We start from the raw sequence: 21,561 nt of genomic DNA, 5'->3' as shown, positions 1-21,561 counted from the left end.
TGGCCAGAAGAAGACCCAGCTTGGCCACCGATTGGCCGGGGGAGGAGAATGCTGCTTACTGAAGGTTATGCTGCTTACTGACAGCCCCGAATTGGCCGAATTTATTCGCGAACTCCCGAACTCGCTGAATTCGGCCCCCCCGGTTGCCCGCCAGTTTTGAGTTCGGTTCCTCCCGAACTAAAAACTGCCGAATCAAGGGAAATTCGGCTGATTTTCAGTTCGGGCCGAACCGAATTGACAGCCCTAATTGCCAGAGACTGCTGTCAATTCAGCACAGCTTTATCTGTCGTCCTTTTTACATCTATTTTATTTTATTTGGCTCAAAGACTTCTGGTGCAAGAAAAACAGACCACAGTCGCTTTCCTCTCTGCAAGTTGATGTAGCAGGTTAATTCGCAAGCAGTAATCCACGCATATGTTCTACCAGAACTCGATGTGTGATTTTGCATGTGCCACCTGCTAGTTGAGAAAACCGAGTTGCTTATACCAAAGACCGGCTGCGTTAGCAAAAAATGCTAGTTTATGGAAACTATGAATCAAAGGGAAGTTGAGATCCAAGTGGCTACTGTCTCACTGAGGGATGCCGGCCTTCAGATGGGACCTGGGGAGCCCCCAGAATCAAAGCTCATCTCCAGACTACAGAGATCAGTTCCCCTGGAGAAAATGGATGCTTTGGAGGGTGGATTCAGCAATACTGGTAATTCTATATATAGACACTGATACTTGAAGTTGCCTTATATTTAGGGTGTAGTGATTAAGAGCAGTGGTTTGGAGCGGTGGACTCTGATCTGGAGAACTGGGTTTGATTCCCCACTCCTCCACATGAGCGGCAGAGGCTAATCTGGTGAACTGGATTTGTTTCCCCACTCCTCCACATGAAGCCAGCTGGGTGACCTTGGGCTAGTCACATTCTCTCAGCCCCGGTTTGAGTCTCCCTTAAGTGGTAGAGAAAGTTGGCATATAAAAACCCCTTCTTCTTCTTCTACAGTTAATCTTAGCATCTTCCGCATGCTAAGAAGACTCTCTGAGCCACAGCTCCTCCTTATACTTCATCTGTACTCTCCCACTACCTGGCTGATCTACATAGGCTTCATGCTGCAAACCCCAACAGCTTTAATCTTTCCTGGAGGCTGGCTTTTTAGCATAGACATTTTTAAAAAAATTGTTACTTTCAGGGTATTTTTTACAACGATGGTGTCATATTCAGGTTGTAAGCTGCTTTGAGCATTTCCTTGGAAAAGCGGGCTGTAAATATTTTTAATAAGTCATAAGCCTTTCCGCCTGGGACTTTACAGCTTGCAGGAATTGCGCACGCCAAATAAAATATCTGATCCTTGGGAAAAGGCTCGGTGCCAGCGAGGGACTTAATAAGTTATTGAATGCTTCTTGAAGCAAGAACTTGAGAGGAGAGCCTCATAAAACGTCCGCTACGGTCGAGTGCAATAGATGGCCCGTGGCTCGCATATGCTTTACAAGTAGGCAGAAGCAAAGCTCAACTAGCAATGCTCAGTTGGGTGTAGGGCTGCCAACCTCCAGGTGGTGGTTGGAGATCCCCTGCTATTGCAACTGATCTCCAGCCGATAAGAGATCAGTTCCCCTGGAGAAAATGGCCGCTTTGGCCATTGGCCTCTATGGCATTGAAGTCCCTCCCCAAACCCCGCCCTCCTCAGGCTCTGCCCCAAAAGCCTTCCGCCGGTGGTGAAGAGGGACCTGGCATCCCTAGTTGGGTGGCCCAAACAAGGTTGGTAGCCTTTTATTGGCAACCAGTAGCAGGATTGGGGAGGCAGAAACTACATCACACATTGGGGAGGCAGGAACTACATCACACATTGCCGCAACATCATTTCTGGCTGAAAAACATCACCATGTTGCTGGACACTCTATGGGCGCTGTGGAATCACATCCCTGCTGAATTCCCTTTTTCCCCACCATTCTACCCTCCACAGGTTCCAACCCACCCCCCAATCTCCTGGAACTTCCCCAATCTGGAGTTGGCAACCCTTGTCGATATTGCAAGGCTGTCAGATTAGTTTGACAGGTGCATGGTAGATCAGATAGATCTGAAATGATGCAATCAGCCTGGAAACTCCCTGGAGAGCTAGAGGGAGCTGGCCTGATCCGGTTATGACCAGTAGGCAGATGCAATGCATGAGCAATATCATGAAGACTAGGCATCTGCTGTGATTGGTGGCTGCGACCATCAAGTGTATATAATGGAGTGAAACTGAAGCTCAGTGTGGAATGCTATGAGCGAAGAGAGTGTGACAAGTATTTGTATTATATCTTTGCACTGTAAAATAAACTACACTTTTCTAAGTAGCAGAGGACTTTTCTGATGGTGTTATTCTGGACTGACTGCCAATCCGCTGGCATCCACGTCAACCCTACCAGTGCACACTAGGGTTGCCAAACTCCAGGTGGTGGCTGGAGATCTCCAGGGATTCAACTGATCTCTGAGTGACAGATATCAGTTCACCTGGAGAAAATGGCTGCTTTGGAACACATGAACACACATGAAGCTGCCTTATGCTGCATCAGACCCTTGGTCCATCAAAGTCAGTATTATTTACTCAGACCAATAGCGGCTCTCCAGGGTCACAGGTAGAGGGGGGTTGGACTAGATGACCCTGGTGGTCCCTTCCAACTCTATGATTCTGTGATCCCTGTGTTAGAGTGGGTCAGCCTTGCCAAGCATTGGCCAGATAATAAATATATACATGAGATGCAGCGAGGGGAAAATTTACTACACTGCAATGTGGCAAATGGCTTCCCGATAAGGTCACTCCTTTTTACAATTTGGTTTAATAACGTCAGTTTGCCCGCTCTCCTTTCATAATCCCAAGAGCCACAGTTAATAATCAAGATTATGTTACCCCCTTTTCTGGCATAATTAAGCTTGCTGCTTAATTAGAAAACCTAGCTAGGGCTAAACAAAAGGGAATCAATAATGTATTTAATGGGAAAAGCTAGGGGGGGGAATGAAAACTCGGGGTGGCATCAAAATTAGGCAAGGTAATGTTCTCTAGCGTTACTTCCGCATTAATCATGGAGTCGCAAGACTCTCCGAACGCAGAGGACCCTCACCAAACATGTATAATATTCGTTTAGGGTTGCCAGGTCCCTCTTCACCACTGGCAGGAGGTTTTTGGAGTGGAACCTGAGGAGGGTGGGGTTGGGGAGGGGAGGCACTTCAAATTGCCAAAGTGGCCATTTTCTCCAGGTGAACTGATCTCTATCGGCTGGACATCAGTTGTAATAGCAGGAGATCTCCAGCTAGTACCTGGAGGTTGGCAACCCTATATTTGTTGGACATACAAATATGTAAGCAGAGAGTGGTCATTCATGCATGGGAGTTTTACCTAAAGTTTACAGCTCACTGGACCCACACTTTCCTGTTGGGAGCCTATGCACCAGCAGTCTCCAAGCTCAAATCAAGTCCCTGACCCTTGAAATGCTGCTTTGTAATGGGCTTACTTGTAGTGCCTACTATGAGAGAAAATCCCCCCCCAAACCCAATTGCCACATAAAAAAGCATTTTAACAACAATAACAACAAAAACGGAGCAATCTGAAAGGGGGGGGGAATCCAAGCCTTGCTTTTAAAAACCCTTTCTTTTGCTCAGAAAGAGCTCAGGGGAAGCAGGAAGTACGTGAGTCCCCACCTCTTTACATGCTGCTTTGTAATTGGCTGTAAGCAAAACCAAGCTTGTGTGCCCCGCACTTTGCCTTATGCATGGGGATATCACCCCGGGCTTTGCTCTAGGGAGAGTGGGAAGAGTCGGGTTAACAGAGGAATGGGAAGACCGGGACATTGCAAGGGCTGGGCACGAGGTCATCTCTAATGGACGGAAAACTCAGTCATAACTCCAGGGAACAACTGATTCAGAACGGGGTCAAACGTGAGCGAAAGTACCCATGCATAAATGACCATTCTTAACAACTGAACAAATACACTGCTTTATCAGTCATGCTGAAATAATTGTTGTGCGTAGCATTTACTCCTATTCTCTTGACTATATACCATATTCCTCATTAGAAAGGGCAGACATCTCTCACATAATACAGACCTGAATCACTGTTGTGCGTCACATGGACACTTTGCTTAATGATGCAACAGTGCCAGTCAATGCTTTTTTCCTTTTCTTTGAGGAGCCAACAACAATATTCTTAAACCTTCTGTCTCCTTTTTGGAACATGTCCGCAGCAGCAAATATGAATCAGGAGCAGAAATACATGGCTATTCATAGCCCATTGCATCAGAATAATTGTTGCGCACAGCGAGTTGGATCCAGCCAGCTTTTCAACTCAAACAAAGCTAATCTGTACCACAGCCCCTGTCCCATGTGGCATTTGTCCATGAAAGTCCCATAATTGGAATCTTGGGGTGCATCAACAGAGGCATAACATCCAAATCGCAAGATGTCATAGTTCTGCTGTACACTGCATTGGTCAGGCCGCGCCTGGAGTGCTGTGTGCAGTTCTGCAGGCCTTGCTTCAAAAAGGAGCGGGTGCAGAGGAGAGCGACGAGGATGACCAGGGGGCTGGAGACCAAGCCCTGTGAGGAAAGACTGAGGGAGTTGGGAATGTTTAGTCTGGAGAAGAGGAGGTTGAGGGGGCACATAATTGCTCTCTTTAAATATTTGAAGGGCTGCCACTCAGAGGAGGGCAGGGAGCTGTTCCTGTTGGCAGCAGAGGATAGGACTCACAATAATGGGTTTAAATTGCGGGAGGAAAGGTACCGACTGGATATTAGGGGGAATTTTTTTTACAGTAAGAGTTGTTTGACAGTAGAATCAGCTATTTAGGGAGGTGGTGAGCTCCCCGTCACTGGCAATCTTTAAGCAGAGGCTGGACAAGCACTTGTCAGGGATGCTCTAGGCTAATCCTGCATTGAGCAGGATTGCCTGTATGGCCTGTATGGCCCCTTCCAACTCTATGATTCTATCATTCTATAATTGACAGCACGACCCTTTTGGTGGAGAAACCCGTCCCCTTACCTTTTCACCAACTGAAATCTTGGTTGGATCTAACCCAGCACATGGACAATCCATAAAGTGGACAGAAATAAAAAGTAGCCATGAACATAAAGGAAATGGCTCATATTCAATCAGACCATTGCTCTATCGAGGTCAGTGTTGTCTACTCTGACTGGGAGCAGCTCTCCAGAATCTCATGAAGACCATTGGTCAACTATTGCTCTATCGAGGTCAGTATTGTCCACTCTGACTGGCAGCAACTCTCTAGAATCTCATGAAGACCATTGGTCAGACCATTGCTCTATTGAGGTCAGTGTTGTCTACTCTGACTGGCAGCAGTTCTCCAGGATCTCATGAAGACCATTGGTCAGACCATTGGTCTACTGGGGTCAGAATTGTCTACTCTGACTGGGAGCAGCTCTCCAGGATCTCATGAAGACCATTGGTTAGACCATTGGTCTACTGAGGTCAGTACTGTCTACTCTGACTGGCAGTAAGTCTCTAGGCTCTCATGCACATCTCGTTCACATCATCTATGACCTGGGGATGCCCAAGATTGAGCCTGGGTCCTTCTGCATGCAACACAGATGCTCTTCTACTGAGCTACAGCTCTCTCCATTATCTTGAGGATGTCAATATTAGTATATACCAACTCTTAACTAATCCCTGTGATCTAAGGGAGTTGTCTGTTCAGATTCTGTTGTGTGGCAGCTTTCTTCTTAGCTGCCTAAAAAAATGCCTCAAATCTTATTTAAATTGGAGCAAGCTCTTTGAGAAGATCTGTCATGCCTGACTTAACTTTTCTCCCCACATAATAAGGTACTTTATTTAAACTTTCAGCTGTGCCTGGGAATCCCCAATGGGGATTTTAAAACAGAGGATTATTATTAGAAAATTAATTAAGTATTCTTTTCAGTCTCATCTTCGGAGAGCAGTTTAGAATTGCTGCATTTCTTTGGTTGCATTAAGACATTACAGACTGTCATTTGAATGATGGTGGAATGAGGACGTCGCTTTTGGAGGATATCGGAAGGATGGAAATATTTTGAAAAGCACTTAACAAAAGCATTACTTAAGCAGCAAAAACACATTAAACATATCATTGTAATGTCAAAGAGAGAATTTGATGCTATGGTAACATTGGTTTGTAAATGCATACATGGTGCACTTGGGGGGAAGATTTTTTCGAGGACTTTTCTTATTGTGGTTAAAGACCCTATGAGCCCTGCGGCGCAGAGTGGTAAGATGCAGTACTGCAGTCCAAGCTTTGCTCACGGCCTGAGTTCGATCCTGACAGAAGTCAGTTTCAGGTAGCCGGCTCAAGGTTGACTCAGCCTTCCATCCTACCAAGGTTGGTGAAATGAGTACCCAGCTTGCTGGAGGTATAGTGCAGATGACAGGGGAAGGCACTGGCAAACAACCTCGTAAACATAGTCTGCCTAGTAAATGTTGTGATGTGATGTGATGCAGTATCATCAAAGTAAAGTCAATGCACAATTAAAATGTATACTCTATATAAATATATAGGTTAGCATTGAAAATCCTACCAAATATAAGAAGAGAGCTCCCCTACAAGACAATTTTCAGTGTCCGTGTAGCAACTGTCCCAAGCTAACCAGAGAGAAAGGAAACTGGCAAAGCTTTGCCCACATTTTCATTTTATGCCAGACCCAAACACGCAGCCAGACCCTCCTCGTCACCAGAGCCTCAGGAATAGCGCAGGAAGCAAACCCATAGGCCCTTACAGGATCGGAGATGAAGTGCTCAGCCGGCAGCTAGGTGCCAACCCAGCATGGACAGTGGGGATGAGTGTTCGCAGGAGCTGGTCTGAGTGGCCGGCAGGTGCACGGCATTACAGGCTGCCTGAGTGGCATGCTGTTGATAAGCAGCTGGAAAGAGCGTAGCTGTGTAGGTCTACCTATTCCTGACCGTGCTGCAAACTGTTTGCTCTGTCTAGACCTTGGCTTGGACCCTTGGACTTGACTTTTGGATTAGCTTTGGACTTGCCACGATGAGGTGTGAAGCAGTTTGGGGTGTGTGTGTTGGGGGATCACGACAGGGTTGCTCACAGGACCCCCTCTCAGAAACGTTGCATAACATGACTTTGTAAATTAGCTCGGTGGGGTGGGGGAAGACTCCAAATGGCCAGGAGAGACATAGAAAGTTCAAAGTCAGTAAATGCAGGAAAGGGGGTGGGGGAGAAAGTGGCTTGCTCAAGCCTTGTGAGTTTATAGAGTGTGTGTGTGTGACATTTCCACACTCTTCACCCCCTCTTCATTGGTCCCCAGCTTGTCAACTGCTAACCCCTGGCTACCTTCTAAGAGGGGAATCACCCAGTAGAAAACTTTCCAGATCAGAGCCAGAACCGGAATCATTTCCATGAATGGTGATGTAAAAAAGCATACTTACTTTTTTGGGCGGTAGTCCGGAATAGACCGGTCCAACGAAATCCTATCACTCAGCTGGGCGTTATAACCATATTCTTCATACTTGGTTTCAGATTCATGGCTGTCGTCTCTCAGGGTAGCGGCCATTCCTCCTTGTCCCAAGCCTCCAGGGCCTTCAACTAATCCCATTGGTTTGGCTAGACCTGGAGAGAAAATACAGGAAATATATTTCAGTGGCAGCTTGTCTCACAGCTAGCTGCCTTTTCCCGAAATCCTGTTAGCCAAGAAATATTTTTCCTCCTCTCAATTAAAACTGGAGGCAAATCTCACTGTGTGTGTGTTAAGTGCCGTCAAGTCGCTTCCGACTCATGGCGACCCTATGAATCAATGTCCTCCAAAATGTCCTATCTTTGACAGCCTTGCTCAGGTCTTGCAAATTGAGGGCTGTGGCTTCCTTTATTGAGTCAATCCATCTCTTCCTCTTTTCCTGCTGCCCTCAACTTTTCCTAGCATGACTGTCTTGTCTAGTGACTCTTGCCTTCTCATAATGTGACCAAAATACGATAGCCTCAGCTCTATTCTCTCAGCAAAAACAAGACCAGGAGCCGACTGTGGTACAGATCATGAATTGTTAATATCGGAAATCAAGATACAGCTTAAGAAAAACACCAGAACATTCATAGCACCAAAATACAATCTAAGCAATGTTCCTGAAGAGTTTAAGGACCATGTAAAGAACAGATTTGCATTACTGAGTTCAAGTGAATGTAAACCCGAACAACTATGGGTGGAAACTAGAGATATTATCAAGGAAGAATGTGCGAATCTCACTATCCCACCTGGAAAAAAAAGGTTCAAGAGCGTAGAAAAGACGGCCTATCTACAAAGAAGGTTGTTTTGGCTTTAAACGGAGGGAGTGAGTCCATCCCCCCAAAAGAAAATCTCATTCAGAGAAGCAACGGGCAGCCTCCTCGGGGAGCAGCTAATTCTACTGTGCTTCTGCAGCAGGAGTGATTGAATGCCAGCAAATGTGCCAGCGTTACCCTTTCCAGCTGAGGGTGATTCAAAGGCCAAATCAGTAAATCACGCTGAGCAGGCAGACTCCTCCATGGGGGGGGTGTGGAGCCTAAAATATCCTCAGGATATTTTGGCAACCCTACCTGAGGCACTGAATCACAAGAAAAAGTACCCTTCATTTAAAAGCCCTCTCAACATTGTTATATGTGCCTGGAAAGTAGGATTGCCAGCTACAGGTTGGGGAAAGCCTGGAGATTTGGGGGGTGGAGCCTGAGGAGGGTGGAGTTTAAGGAGGGGAGGGACTTCAGTGGGGTATTATGCCATAGAGTCCACCTTCCCAAGCAGCCATTTTCTCCAGGTGAACTGATCGCTGTCACCTGGAGATCAGCTGAAATCCTGAGAGATCTCCAGCCACCACCCGGAGGTTCTGCAACCCCATTGGAAGGAAAATGCTTGAACACTAATGTCCTCTTCCTCAGTAGCCTGCCTCTGGTGCAATTCAGGTCACACTCATACACCCACAGACAAAGCCCTCTTCCATGACTATCTTTAGATCTGAACATGGATTTCTCACTGTCTGCTCTACTGGGGCTCTTACAAAGTCATCAATCACCGTCTGCAGTTGCAAGTGATGGAAATATTATAGTAAAACACTATCATTTAGCCTTTCAGTCAACACTGGCTCCCCAAGCCTCACACAGCAACTAAAATGTGTCCTGAAGGAAAACAGAAGATTCAAAAATATGCAGAACTGAAAGATGACATTATGATGGGGGGAAGGAAACAGATAAATATGCTAAATTTTAATTCGCTTTTTCATTATTTTGTGGTAAAGGGGACCCCCTCCCCCTATTTTCACCAGTGTTGGAGCTATTTGGAGCCAAGCCATGATTACTTTTGGGCATCTACCTACTATGTGTTTTGCCCATCTTTCCTCCAAGTACCTCAGACTGACATATATATGGTTCTCCTGTCCCCGTTTTATCATCACAACAACCCTGTGAGGTAGGTTAGCCCGAGAGAGTGTGACTGGCCCCAAAGTCAGTCAGAGAGCTTCCAGGCTCTAGCACGGCTCCTGCCTCCACCTGACAACTCTCAGAGGCATATTTTGTCTACCCCTTGGGCCTGCAAGCTATGGTTGAAAGGACTGAGGGGGAAATGAGATGATCAATCTGAATTAAAAGCAATTTGATTCAATTGTGGGAATTCTCCGTTCCATGTATATAGACGCCTGGGCTCTTCCTCATCAGGTTGAGAGGCTGGAAAGCCTTCTCAGAATATGCATCTTTTGTGCAGCGAATTCCTTGCGGAGTCAGTCCGATCAAACATTCAAGCAGCGCATTCGCCAAGACAAACAAACGAGGCAAACTCATTACCATTTGGTTTCGCCGCGCAAGCCAGGTCAAGAAACTTCCAAACTCGACAGGCATTGTTGCGGGATCGCTTCCTCATTACGCTAGCATGCAGGCCATGAAAAATCCTCCAAGTCCAGTTCCCTAGAATATGCCGTGTTGCTAAGAGCTCTGCAGGAGGGGAAAGTATATTCACAATGCTCCAGAGATGAAACACTGAAAACAAGCCCAGGAAGACAAGCAAAGGGAAGTTTCCCTGGGAACTGGGATTGGTGAGATTGGTTTACTAACACAGAACTTGAACACAGGCAGTACTGTAGTTCATAGAATCATTGAATCATTGAATCATAGAGTTGGAAGGGGCCACAAGGGTCATCTAGTCCAACCCCCTGCACAATGCAGAAATTTCACAACTACCTCCCCACCCACACCCACAGTGACCCCCTACACCACGCCCAGAAGATGGCCAAGATCATGCCCCCTCTCTCATCTGTTTAAGGTCATAGAATCAGCATTGCTGACAGATGGCCATCTAACCTTAAAAACCTCCAGGGAAGGAGAGCTCACCACCTCCCGAGGAAGCCTGTTCCACTGAGGAACCGCTCTGTTAGAAAATTCTTCCTAATGTCTAGACAGAAACTCTTTTGACTGAATTTCAACCCGTTGGTTCTGGTCTGACCTTCTGGGGCAACAGAAACAACTCGCGCCATCCTCTATATGACAGCCTTTCAAGTCCTTGAAGATGGTTATCATATCACCTCTCGGTCTACTCCTCTTCAGGCTAAACATAACTAGTTCCTTCAACTTTTCCTCATAGGACTTGGTCTCCAGACCCCTCACCATCTTTGTTGCCTTCCTCTGGACACGTTCCAGCTTGTCTACATCCTTCTTAAATTTCTTAAACTTTCTTAAAGTTCTTTTATGTTTTTGCCTAGTGGGGGCAGGGAAAAGCCTGTTAATCCACCAAGCTGCCCGCCACCACTCAGCTGGTCGGCAGGCAGATGATCATGCACATTTATTGCATAATGACTGAAATCTTTGAAATTCAGAAACGTGTTTCATTTAGAAAGAACATTCAGTGGAGAGCCAGGGTTTTTGGTGCCCCAGGGTAAACTTGGGCCCCCTCTACCATTCAATATCAAAGGAAAAGGAGAAGTCTAGAATGAACTTTTGGCTTTATTTATGGGCCATTCTATATAAATAACTTAAAGATAAAATAGAAATCTGTATTGCTTTAAAAAAAACATTTTATTAATCCTAACTGAATTGTACTGTATACGTAAACCATCCGGTAGCTGACACATTATTTCAATTAGGGGGAAAACTGGACCCATAATTTTTGGAACACCCACTGAGCTTCAGGCAGTGTGGGGATTGGAACCCAGATCCCAAAGTAACACTCTAACCACTGCATTGCACTGGTTCACACTTGTTTGCAATCTATCCATGTGTGTGTGTTAAGTGCCGTCAAGTCGCTTCCGACTCATGGCGACCCTATGAATGAAAGTCCTCCAAAATGTCCTATCTTTGACAGCCTTGCTCAGATCTTGCAAATTGAAGGCTGTGGCTTCCTTTATTGAGTCAATCCATCTCTTGTTGGGTCCTCCTCTTTTCCTGCTGCCCTCAACTTTTCCTAGCATGACTATCTTTTCCAGTGACACTTGTCGTCTCATGACCTCTCATGATGTGAATCTATCCATAGATTCATTCTTTTCTCAGCTGCCCAAACCTTAATAGTGTCCCATAGGAAAACTGTATCTTTTTTCCCTCACAGCTGGAAATAAATTGGCATGCTTTTCCTTCTCAAATATACAGAACAGTCTGGTTTCCTTGAGTTAAATTCTCATTTCTAGGAAATTGCCACGAGCTACCCCTTATCCACTTGAACGGCACTGAATATGTCCTCTTGTCTATATAACAAGATGCTCACAGCATTCATAATAACCTAGCTGGGCATGTATAATGGACGTCAGCAGCACATTTCTGGATTCTGTAAGCACATCGAAAACTGAGCGTCGCCGATGCTTTAGTAATTAGGAAGTGATTGAATAGGGGGTTTTCCCCCCTGACAACTCAGTCCACAAAAGAAAAATGAAGTTATTGCCTGCAATAATACCCTGCTGCTGGGATTGTGTTTAATCAAACACATTGACGAATGTAACATGATGCTACAAACCACAATGTGCCAGTGGATGTTCTTCACAATCTGAATGGATTGGAATCAGCTAATATTTTAGGTAGATTTGGAGGGTCCTGTTCAGGTGGATATCTGTAGCATTCTCACTACAGAAAAGTGAGTATCTGTAGCATCTGTATGTATGTGTGTAGTATCAAGTCACTAACAAGTTATGGTAACATAATTCACTCCTCCACACGAAGCCAGCTGAGTGACCTTGGGCTAGTCACAGCTCTCTCCAAACTCTCTCAGGTACCTCATAAGGTGTCTGTTGTGGTGAGAGGAAGGAAAGGAAAATGTAAGCTGGTTTGATTCTGAAGAAGAAGAAGAAGAAGAAGAGTTGGTTTTTATATGCTGACTTTCTCTACCACTTAAGGAAGAATCAGACCGGCTTACAATCACCTTCCCTTCCCCTCCCCATAACAGACACCCTGTGAGGTAGGTGGGGCTGAGAGTGCTATGACTAGCCCAAGGTCACCCAACTGGCTTCGTGTGTAGGAGTGGGGAAACAAATCCACCAGATTAGCCTCTGCTGCTCATGTGGAGGAGTGGGGAATCGAAGCCGGTTCTCCAGATCAGAGTCCACTGCTCCAAGCCACTGCTCTTAACCACTATACCACGCTGGGTTAAAAAGGTAGAGAAAATTGGCATATAAAAACCAACTCTTCTGCTTCTGCTTCTTAACATCCACAAGGGGCTTTCAAGGCAAGTGAGAAGTGGAGGTGGTTTGCCCTACTTTCCTCTGTAGAATCTTCTGTGGTGGTCTCCCATCCACATACCAGCCTTGCATCGCTTCTGAGATCTCATGAGGTTGGGCTATACCATGCTGCCTTCCTTCCCACCTAAAGCAGACTTATTCAAAAACGATGAAGACTACAAAATCCCACACAGGATTTTACAGATCCTGTCAACGGTCACAAAAAATTTTCCTAATGCAAAAGACACCACAAATATGGAGAGGCTAACATCCAAAGGAAGTTTGAGGGAAGCTCTAAGAATGTTAAGCCAAATCTCCAGTTGGAGGGACATACCTCTAAAGTCATTGCTTCCAATAGCAGTTTAATTGTTTAATTAGAATCACAAAATCAATTGAGAAAGTGGCTAAGACCCTCTTCTGTCTTGAGTTCATGCAACATTTTATTCTGTGCAAAATTCAAAACAAATTGGGAGAGGGGTGCCATCTTTAAGGGAAACAGCCAAGCTATTTCAAGGGGAAGTCAAAACAGTTTTTTAATAAGATTGACATTTGTTTTCTAGGGAGACTGCATGTGTCTAGATGCTCTACTTGCTGTTATCAACCTATTCGTCAAATCAGTGTTAGATGAGACCACAGTCCAATTCCTCAAAGACTGTGTTCACATTGGTAGCCCATAGATCAACTTCTACCATTCCAGTTTTCCCACAAGCAGACAATGTATCTGCAACAATAGATTTCTTAACAGTATACATTTAACTGGGTAGGACTATTCACAGAGCCACACTGGCTGTACCAAGAAAAGAACAAAGACACAATGCATCAAAAGTTCAGCCCGCAGAGGGTATCGAGTGGCTCATTATTTTTCTGGGTAGAGAGGGGGATAGGTGGCCTTGTTCAGCCTTACATAATTATGAGGATTTCATGTGTTTTACACTAAAATCTAGCATTTGAATTGCTCGTGCTGGTAACCACATCTTGCTTTGGAAAAAAATAATACTAATAGGTTCCTCTCCACCCTGAATTCAGACTCTGGAGCTTTTCCTCATTGTTCGTAGCACTCATACTCTTCAGAGCCTGGAGTGATTGACAGAGCACCAAAAGAACCAGCAAAGAAATACAATTGCAATATTGCATTCCACCAACACAGCCTCATAGAAGGGACTTTCCTACTTCTTGGGCAATTCAAACAACCTATATTTACTCCCCATTATGCCTCTGGCTCACTTGTCCGGGTAACTAAAGAAATCAAAGAGACTGGATGCAAAAGACAATGAAATGATTGCAAGCTCGGGGAAGGTGTTGGCTGTAGGTCAGAATCTCCTGCCAGTGGTGCCAGTCTTACAAGCCTCCAATGATTTGATACTTCTGGGAATGTTGGGGAGTTGGTTGGTGATGTTGGGGTGTAGGTTGGTGATGTTGAGGGAGGCAAATGCTGCTCTGTGAAATATAAAGAGCGAAGGTGGAGCAGAGATGAAAAGACCGAAGGGCCCTTATGATATGAGAAATGCCTCAGTATGCACTTCTCCGCTAACTATGATGTAATGTAAGAAATTCTGAGCGATGTCAAAGTAACACTTGGGGTCCTTCCTAAACCATTATTGGTCCAGTTTCCAAGAGAGATAGTACTGTAATGGAGCCTGATATCCTCCCACATGGCCCTGGGCTTTTGATGTCATCTTTATGGCAATGGTGCCACAGAATGTGACAATCACACCTGAATGAACACCAATCACAATGAACACCAATCCCTAGGGGAAGAACACTCAGAACAGCGATTATGTAACACTTATTCCAGAACAAGATTGGGTTGCCAGCCTCCAGGTAAGGTCTGAACATCTCCTGGAATTGCAACTGATCCCATGACCAGAGAGATCATTTCCCCCAGAGAAAAACAAGTGCTTTGAAGGGTGGATTATATGACATTATACCCCACTGAGGTCCCTCCCCATAGCAATTGTCTAGTCCCTCAGATGGCCATCTAACCTCTTCTTAAAAACCTCCAGGGAAGGAGAGCTTACCACCTCCTGAGGAAGCCTGTTCCACTGAACCGCTCTGTTAGAAAATTCTTCCTAATGTCTAGACAGAAACTCTTTTGATTTAATTTCAACCCGTTGGTTCTGGTCCGACCTCCTGGGGCAACAGAAAACAACTCGGCACCCTCTTCTCTATGACAGCCTTTCAAGTACTTGAAGATGGTTATCACATCCCCTCTCAGTCTTCTCCTCTTCAGGCTAAACATACCCAGCTCTTTCAACCTTTCCTCATAGGACTTGTATAGCAACCCTGGACTCCCTTGGCTGACCCTACTTAGCTTCTGAGATCTGACAAGATAGGGCTAGCTTAGACCATCCAGGTTAGGGCAATGCTACTGGTTGGCCATGGTATACAAATTGTTTCCTGTTAAATGTGTATATGATGGAAGTCAGACATATTCAGATGCAAACCAACAGGATCTCAACAGAGAGCTTTCTGCAGGCGTGGTGATAAATGGTGGTTGCTCAGCCCTGGAGGTTTGTAGTGGTTAAGAACAACGTAGTGGTTAAGAGCGGAAGGTTTGGAGCGGTGGACTCTAATCTGAAGAACCAGGTTTGATTCCCCACTCCTTCACAAGAGTGGTGGATGCTAATCTGGTGAACTGGGTTGGTTTCCCCACTCCTACACATGAAGCCACCTGGGTGACCTTGGGCTAGTCACAGCTCTCTTAGAGCACTCTCAGCCCAACCTACCTCACAGGGTGTCTGTTGTGGGTAAGGGAAGGGAAGGTGGTTGTAAGCTGGTTAGATTCTTCCTTATGTGGTAGAGAAAGTCCGCATAGAAAAACCAATTCTTCTTCTCCTTCTCCTCCTCCTCCTTCTATGAGAGAAATGCCCTCTGCCCAAGCTCTGAGAGATTGCCCACCTCTTGGAATTTAGTCCAAGTATTCAAAGCCAGTTCGTGGCTTAAACCCTGGCTCAGAAGTTGCCCTGGTTGTACACAATGGACACACAATCTCCTTGTCAAGTCACACATGTCTGTGCATGAGCTTCTGTTGTCTCTGGCACAGCGAGCAGATACAATCGCACTTGTTTAGCCCATCGTCTCTCTCCGGACACAGAATTCATTACTGTTTTTAATTGGAAACGATACTACATTTATGTGTACAGATCTCCAATATCAAAATGTAATTGCTTTTAAGCAATCCTCATTTGAAGCCTGCTGCCCCCGGAGATGAGACTACGGAGTCTAATTACAAGAGATAATTTGGAAGATGATAAACAAATATCAGAAGATCATGAAGGTCAATGACTGATAGATAAAGGAGCGACGGGGGGGGGGGGGGTAGGACTAAAGTTTTCATTGACGAGGAAACTGGCAACCCCACCCATCCATATTATGGGTTAAATGCTACTTCCAAATCAAGATAGGAGCCGTAAATTAATTCATGGTTTGGGGGACCTTGAGACTACAAACAGAGGGCTTTAAGATGGCTTATACGGTAGCAAACTATGACACAGAGCTTGTCAAAATTGGGTAAAAGGGTGAAATATGAGCCATGAAACCTCTAGCTGAAATCATGCTTCAACCAAAAATTCATTAAATGGGTCATGGCAAGGCACTGTGTCCTTCTCAGCCTTCCTCTGTGCCACAGGGGGCACTTGTAAAGACCTATCTCAAAGGACTGTTGTAAAGATTATTTGAGTGAATATCTATGAAGAGGGGCACAAACAGATGAAAAGCCCTGCTGGATCAGACCAGTGGTCCATCTAGTCTAGTATTCTGCATCACACAGTGACCAACAAGTTGCTGTAATGGGCCAACAAACAAAGCATAGAGGCCAAGACCTTCCTCTGATCTTGCCTTCTAACATTGAAGTTCCTTTTACTTGTCACGGCTAGTAGCCACTGATAGACCTGTCCTCCATGAATCTGTCTAACTGCCTTTGAAAACCAACTATGCTAAGTGTCCACCCTTCTTACAGGCCCTGCAGAACTCTTTCAATTCCCGAAGGGCTAGAGTTGCCAGGTCCCTCTTCACCACCGGCGGGAGGTTTTTGGGGTGGAGCCTGAGGTGGGCAGGGTTTGGGAAGGGGAGGGACTTCAATGCCATAGAGTCCAATTGCCTAAGCGGCCATGTTCTCCAGGTGAACTGATCTCTAGCGGCTGGAAATCAGTTGTAATAGCAGGAGATCTCCAGCTAGTACCTGGAGATTGGCAACCCTACGCAGGGCCCTGATGTTGCTAGGAATAGCATTCCACCAGGCTGGAGCCAGGGCCTGGCTCGTGTTGAGGACAGCCGCCCACTCTTAGGGCTGGGGACCACCAACAAATTAGTATCAGATGAACGTAATGTTCTTCGGGGAGTGTAGCAGGAGAGGAGAGGCAGTCCCGAAGATACAAAGGTCCCATGGAAAAGGGTAGACCCTGACCAGAACATGTAGCCTATTGGGGTCCAGATAATGCAGCATTCATTAAAGGCATGACATTTTAAGGATATCGATCATTGTTATTTCCGTCGGTCTGCAATAGCCGAGCGATAAAAATCTTAAGAGGCCTCGCGTCTATTTTCCCTCCGACCTGAATAATTCATGGCCCGTCTCCTTTTGCTCGTTTTGAAATCCCACCATACTTATGAATCAGAAAAATGAAATATTTATAAATGAGAGTTCTCTGCAGATTGAGGAGGAGAAGGAAACAGCCAGAGGTCCCCAAGACGGTGATGGCCTCAACGATTACAGGAGGAAAATGGTACTGATGCTGCAATACTTTTACATGTTGCTAGGCAACCGGGGATCCCCCTCCCCCAAGGAAACCAAGATCCAAAAGGCCATCTGTCTGCTACTTGACCTCTGGCAACAGCTGGTACCCAGAACCTTCGGAGGCAAAGCCCATCTGAAGAGTCTTGCCAATTAAACAGTGAAGTTCACAGTGGTAGAAAGAATCATTCTTTCCCTGAACCTTACAGGTAAACAGTTTTCACCCCGAAGCAAAATATCCTAGCGCCCCTCATCATTAGATGAAGCCAGGCAGCTCAACATTTTGACAACAGGCTCCAACTTATCCATCCCTTCTTTTTATGCAGGAAAAAGAGAAAAGCCATCCTCAAACACTACAATTTGGCTTTGCTGATTCTCTGTGCCAATAGAGTTGCTACAATAACACAGTTGGCATTTTGCTACTGAAAATGAACTGGATTAGCTGTATTCCATACTTTGGAGTGAATGAATGGGTAGGGTTGCCATCCTCCAGGTACTAGCTGGAGATCTCCTGCTATTACAACTGATTTCCAGCCAATAGCGATCAATTCACCTGGAGAAAATGGCTGCTTTGGCAATTGGACTCTGTGGTACTGAAGGCCCTCTTCTCCCAAAACCCCACCTTCCTCAGGTTCCGCCCCCAAAATCTCCAGGTATTTCCCAACCTGGAACTGGCAATCCTAGGAATGGGGTATAGCACTGTGAGGAAGAACATGCTTTGCACGTGTAAGATTCCAAATTTAATACCTGGAAAAACCCAGTTGAATTATGTCAGATATAACAGAAAGAGTAGGAATGCAACGCCTGCAATACCATGCCCCCAGCCTTGATAGGATTGTATTCGTAATTGCATCAAGATTTTTTGACTTGTGTCATTTTACTGATACACTCATGTACTCTAGTGCACTGAGGTGAAAAATTGCACCCAAAAATCTTGTTCCCACTGTATATCATCACAAGAAGATTGCTTTTTTGTAATGTTTTATCAATGTATATGTTTGAATCAGTACCACAGAGGCAGTAATCGACATGAGCCAAAAACTGTGACAAAATGCTCATGCACAGCGTTTTGGAAGATTCCTGGTGCTTTACTTCCACTTCAGATACAACACTGGAAATTTTGGAACTCCACAATCTGGGGGAAATTTCAAACTTTGGGAGCTTCCATGCAACGGTAACTGTCTGCAACTGCTAGAAAGGATCCTTGCGTACGGACTGATGAATGTCCTTTTCTACTTAAAAAAAATAACAGTCATCATCGTGAGCCTTTTTAAATGGCAGAAAATGGTACAAAACAGAAAACGCCACAAAAAAACTACATGCACTGGCTCAATTTGCACACAGGAGAATTGACACAAAGATTTCTGAGTCAAGCCAGCAGGGATAACAGACTCAACTGCATCCCTGTCCAGCCTCCCTTTGTGTATGGTCCTCAGGACCCTTTCCAGGGTTGCCAGGTCCCTCTTCGCCACTGGCGGGAGGTTTTGGGGCGGAGCCTGAGGAGGGCGGGGTTTGGGGAGGGGAGGGGCTTCAATGCCATAGAGTCCAATTGCCAAAGCGGCCATTTTCTCCAGGGGAACGGCTCTCTATTGGCAGGAGATCAGTTGTAATAGCAGGAGATCTCCAGCTACTACCTGGAGGTTGGCAACCCTAACCCCTTCCCTGGAACTGATCCCTGGAAAAACCATAGCAAACACGACCTGTTCCCTGTTTATCGTAATCAGTTCCTAAACACAAGGCTGCTCTCTGTGCCAGAAGCTGTTTTATCATTGGCGTCCCTATGATATCCTTTCCTTTCATACCGTCAGAAATCATGCCCACACCCTCATTTCCCTGACAGACTCTATACATTACACTTGTAGGTTGTGTAGATCAAGGAAAAAACATTGGTGCCTTAAAAAAATACACAGTGCCTGCCTCTGACTCCTCGCAGAGTTTGCTGGTTTGAAGCGGTGTATCTTCAGACACAACTTTCATCCTTCCTTGCCTACCTCATTCCTTTACCTTTCTTCTCCTATCTCACTCCCGCACATGCTCGAAACGTCTTATCTGCTCCTCGGCAGGCCAGGCTGATGTGCCTTCCCCTATTATTCCTCCTCATTTTGGTTGGGTTTTTTTTTTTAATGGGAATATGATTTAATTTACTACAAGGAAAGACAGGGTGATGGAAGGCAAAGCGTTGGGTCAGGCTTGCAGGGACGCTGAGTCACACATCTGTGACCTTCTTCCGACGCGAACTTAATTCACATTCCACCACCTAAAGGCCCGCTTACACGTTACAAGGAACACATGGCTTCCCACATGGCTTCCGCCACCACAGGGCAAGCCATTCATGCGCGCGGCCATTCACCCTACGGCCCCCTCGGCGTGCTCTACGAACATCCTCCAATGGAAGAGGTGTCGTCATCTGGGGGAACAAATAAAAGCCCATTCAGTCAGATGAACGGCTCAAGACTTCACAGCCGCCCCTCAGATGGACGTGAAGAGCTCTCTGCATGGCTGCCAGGCCATGTGGTTTATTGAAGTGCAATTTTTTCACTATTTTTATCTCTTGCCAACCAGCCAAGAATGGAATGGCTCTTTCTCTCTCTCTTGGCAGCTAGCAATCCCACATGGCTTCCCATTTAAACCTGTCTTCTTCCCTAGGACGTCTGGCGAGCAGGCTGGAGGTTATGGTTGCCAGCTCCATGTTGGGAAACACCTTGAGATTTTGGGGGTGGAGCCTAAAACGGGCGGGATTTGGGGAGGGGAGGGACTTCAATGCCATAGAGTCAGGAAAGAAAATACCAAGACCACGGTTACACAGCCCGGATAACCTACAGGAGCCATAGAGTCCAATTGCCAAAGCGGCCATTTTCTCCAGGGGGAACTGATCTGTATCGGCTGGAGATCAGTTTTAATAGTAGATCTCCAGCCACCACCTGGAGGTTATGCAAAAAACAAGTTAGCCTGTTGCCAAAGAGAGTTGAAGCCAAACAACAGCAGTACAAAACCAATACCACGTATAAACAAAAAGTGAACATTGTTGCAAGTTAGAAGGTATAACAATTATATACAAACAATATACGTGACAAAAAACAGAAGTTTGGGATCCTAATATGAGAGTCCCAAGAATTATAGTCCAAGTCTAGCACACAGAATAAAGACCAATTATCAACATGTAGATCCGGACTTCTTAATAAGTCGCTGGTGTTAGTAACGATGTATACTGTGGCTTATATTCTTGGACATGCTGGTTCCCTTGATCGTTGTCAAAGGCACAATACAGGGATCCGGTATTCTTCCTGTTTTGATTAATCAGTCTTCCTCAGGACACAACATGGGCTGCTAGTAGCTAGTTCACATGTTGGTGTGAGAGAAGAATATGGGATCCCAAACTTCTATTTTGTGTCACATATATTGTTTGTATGTAATTGTTATACTTTCTCACTTGCAACAACGTTCACTTTTTGCATATATGTGGTATTGGTTTTGTACTGCTGTTGTTTGGCTTCAACCACCTGGAGGTTGGCAACCCTACTGGGGGGTGGATAATATCTGCATACAACTGTGATCCCTGCTCATTCATCACCAAACGCTTACCAGAAGCTTTAAAACAAATGTATCTTGACACCTACACAACTGAGGATGCCAACCTGGCCCGGCCACATTTAAAGCATCAAAAGAAGATTTGAGCTTATTAACCTTTAATCAAATGATTTTGCAACACCCCTTCTCCAATGAAACAAATGGACCACCTTTCCCCATATGATCCCGAATATAGAATTGCCATCTCCAGTTTGGGTACTTCCTGGAGATTTGGGGGCAGAGCGTGGGGAGGGTGGAGTTTGAGGAGGAGAGGGACCTCAATAAGATATGGTTCCACGGAATTCACCCCCTGCCCAGCTGCCATTTCCTCCAGAGGAACTGATATAGTATGGAGATAAGTTGTAATTCTGGGATGTCTCCAGGCCACACCTGGAGGTTGGCAACCCTACAGCATGTCAACTAAGGTCATCTGACATCTCACTTTTGCTGGTCCCCTCTGTTCAGGAACTCCATTCAGCTATAATGCATGGTGCAGGCTGATTCTCAGTGGCTCCACTCACATTTTGCATGGTGCAAAAGATTTCTTTAAAAACTTTACCCCATGCTCCCCGAGTTCCATGGCCCATAAGTCATTGCAAGCTTTCTACAGGACGTTGTAGAGGTCAGTACTTTCAAAGGACAACCATAAAACACAGACA

At 45.6% G+C, this 21,561-nt stretch overlaps 1 protein-coding gene across 1 annotated transcript in view; it reads right to left on the bottom strand.

Annotated features, from left to right (window-relative positions):
* Positions 1-21,561, bottom strand: part of GALNT9 (polypeptide N-acetylgalactosaminyltransferase 9) — a 180,467-nt gene that overhangs the window by 123,994 nt on the left and 34,912 nt on the right. The window contains exon 2 of the mRNA XM_056859407.1: positions 7,384-7,564. Coding sequence (XP_056715385.1) covers positions 7,384-7,564 — 181 coding nt within the window. The remainder of the gene's footprint in view (positions 1-7,383; positions 7,565-21,561) is intronic.

The sequence above is a fragment of the Euleptes europaea genome, chromosome 13, assembly GCF_029931775.1.
Source record: "Euleptes europaea isolate rEulEur1 chromosome 13, rEulEur1.hap1, whole genome shotgun sequence".
Lineage (NCBI taxonomy): Eukaryota > Metazoa > Chordata > Lepidosauria > Squamata > Sphaerodactylidae > Euleptes > Euleptes europaea.
Note: the sequence above shows the minus strand (reverse complement) of the source record. Positions and strands in the feature narration are given on the sequence as shown.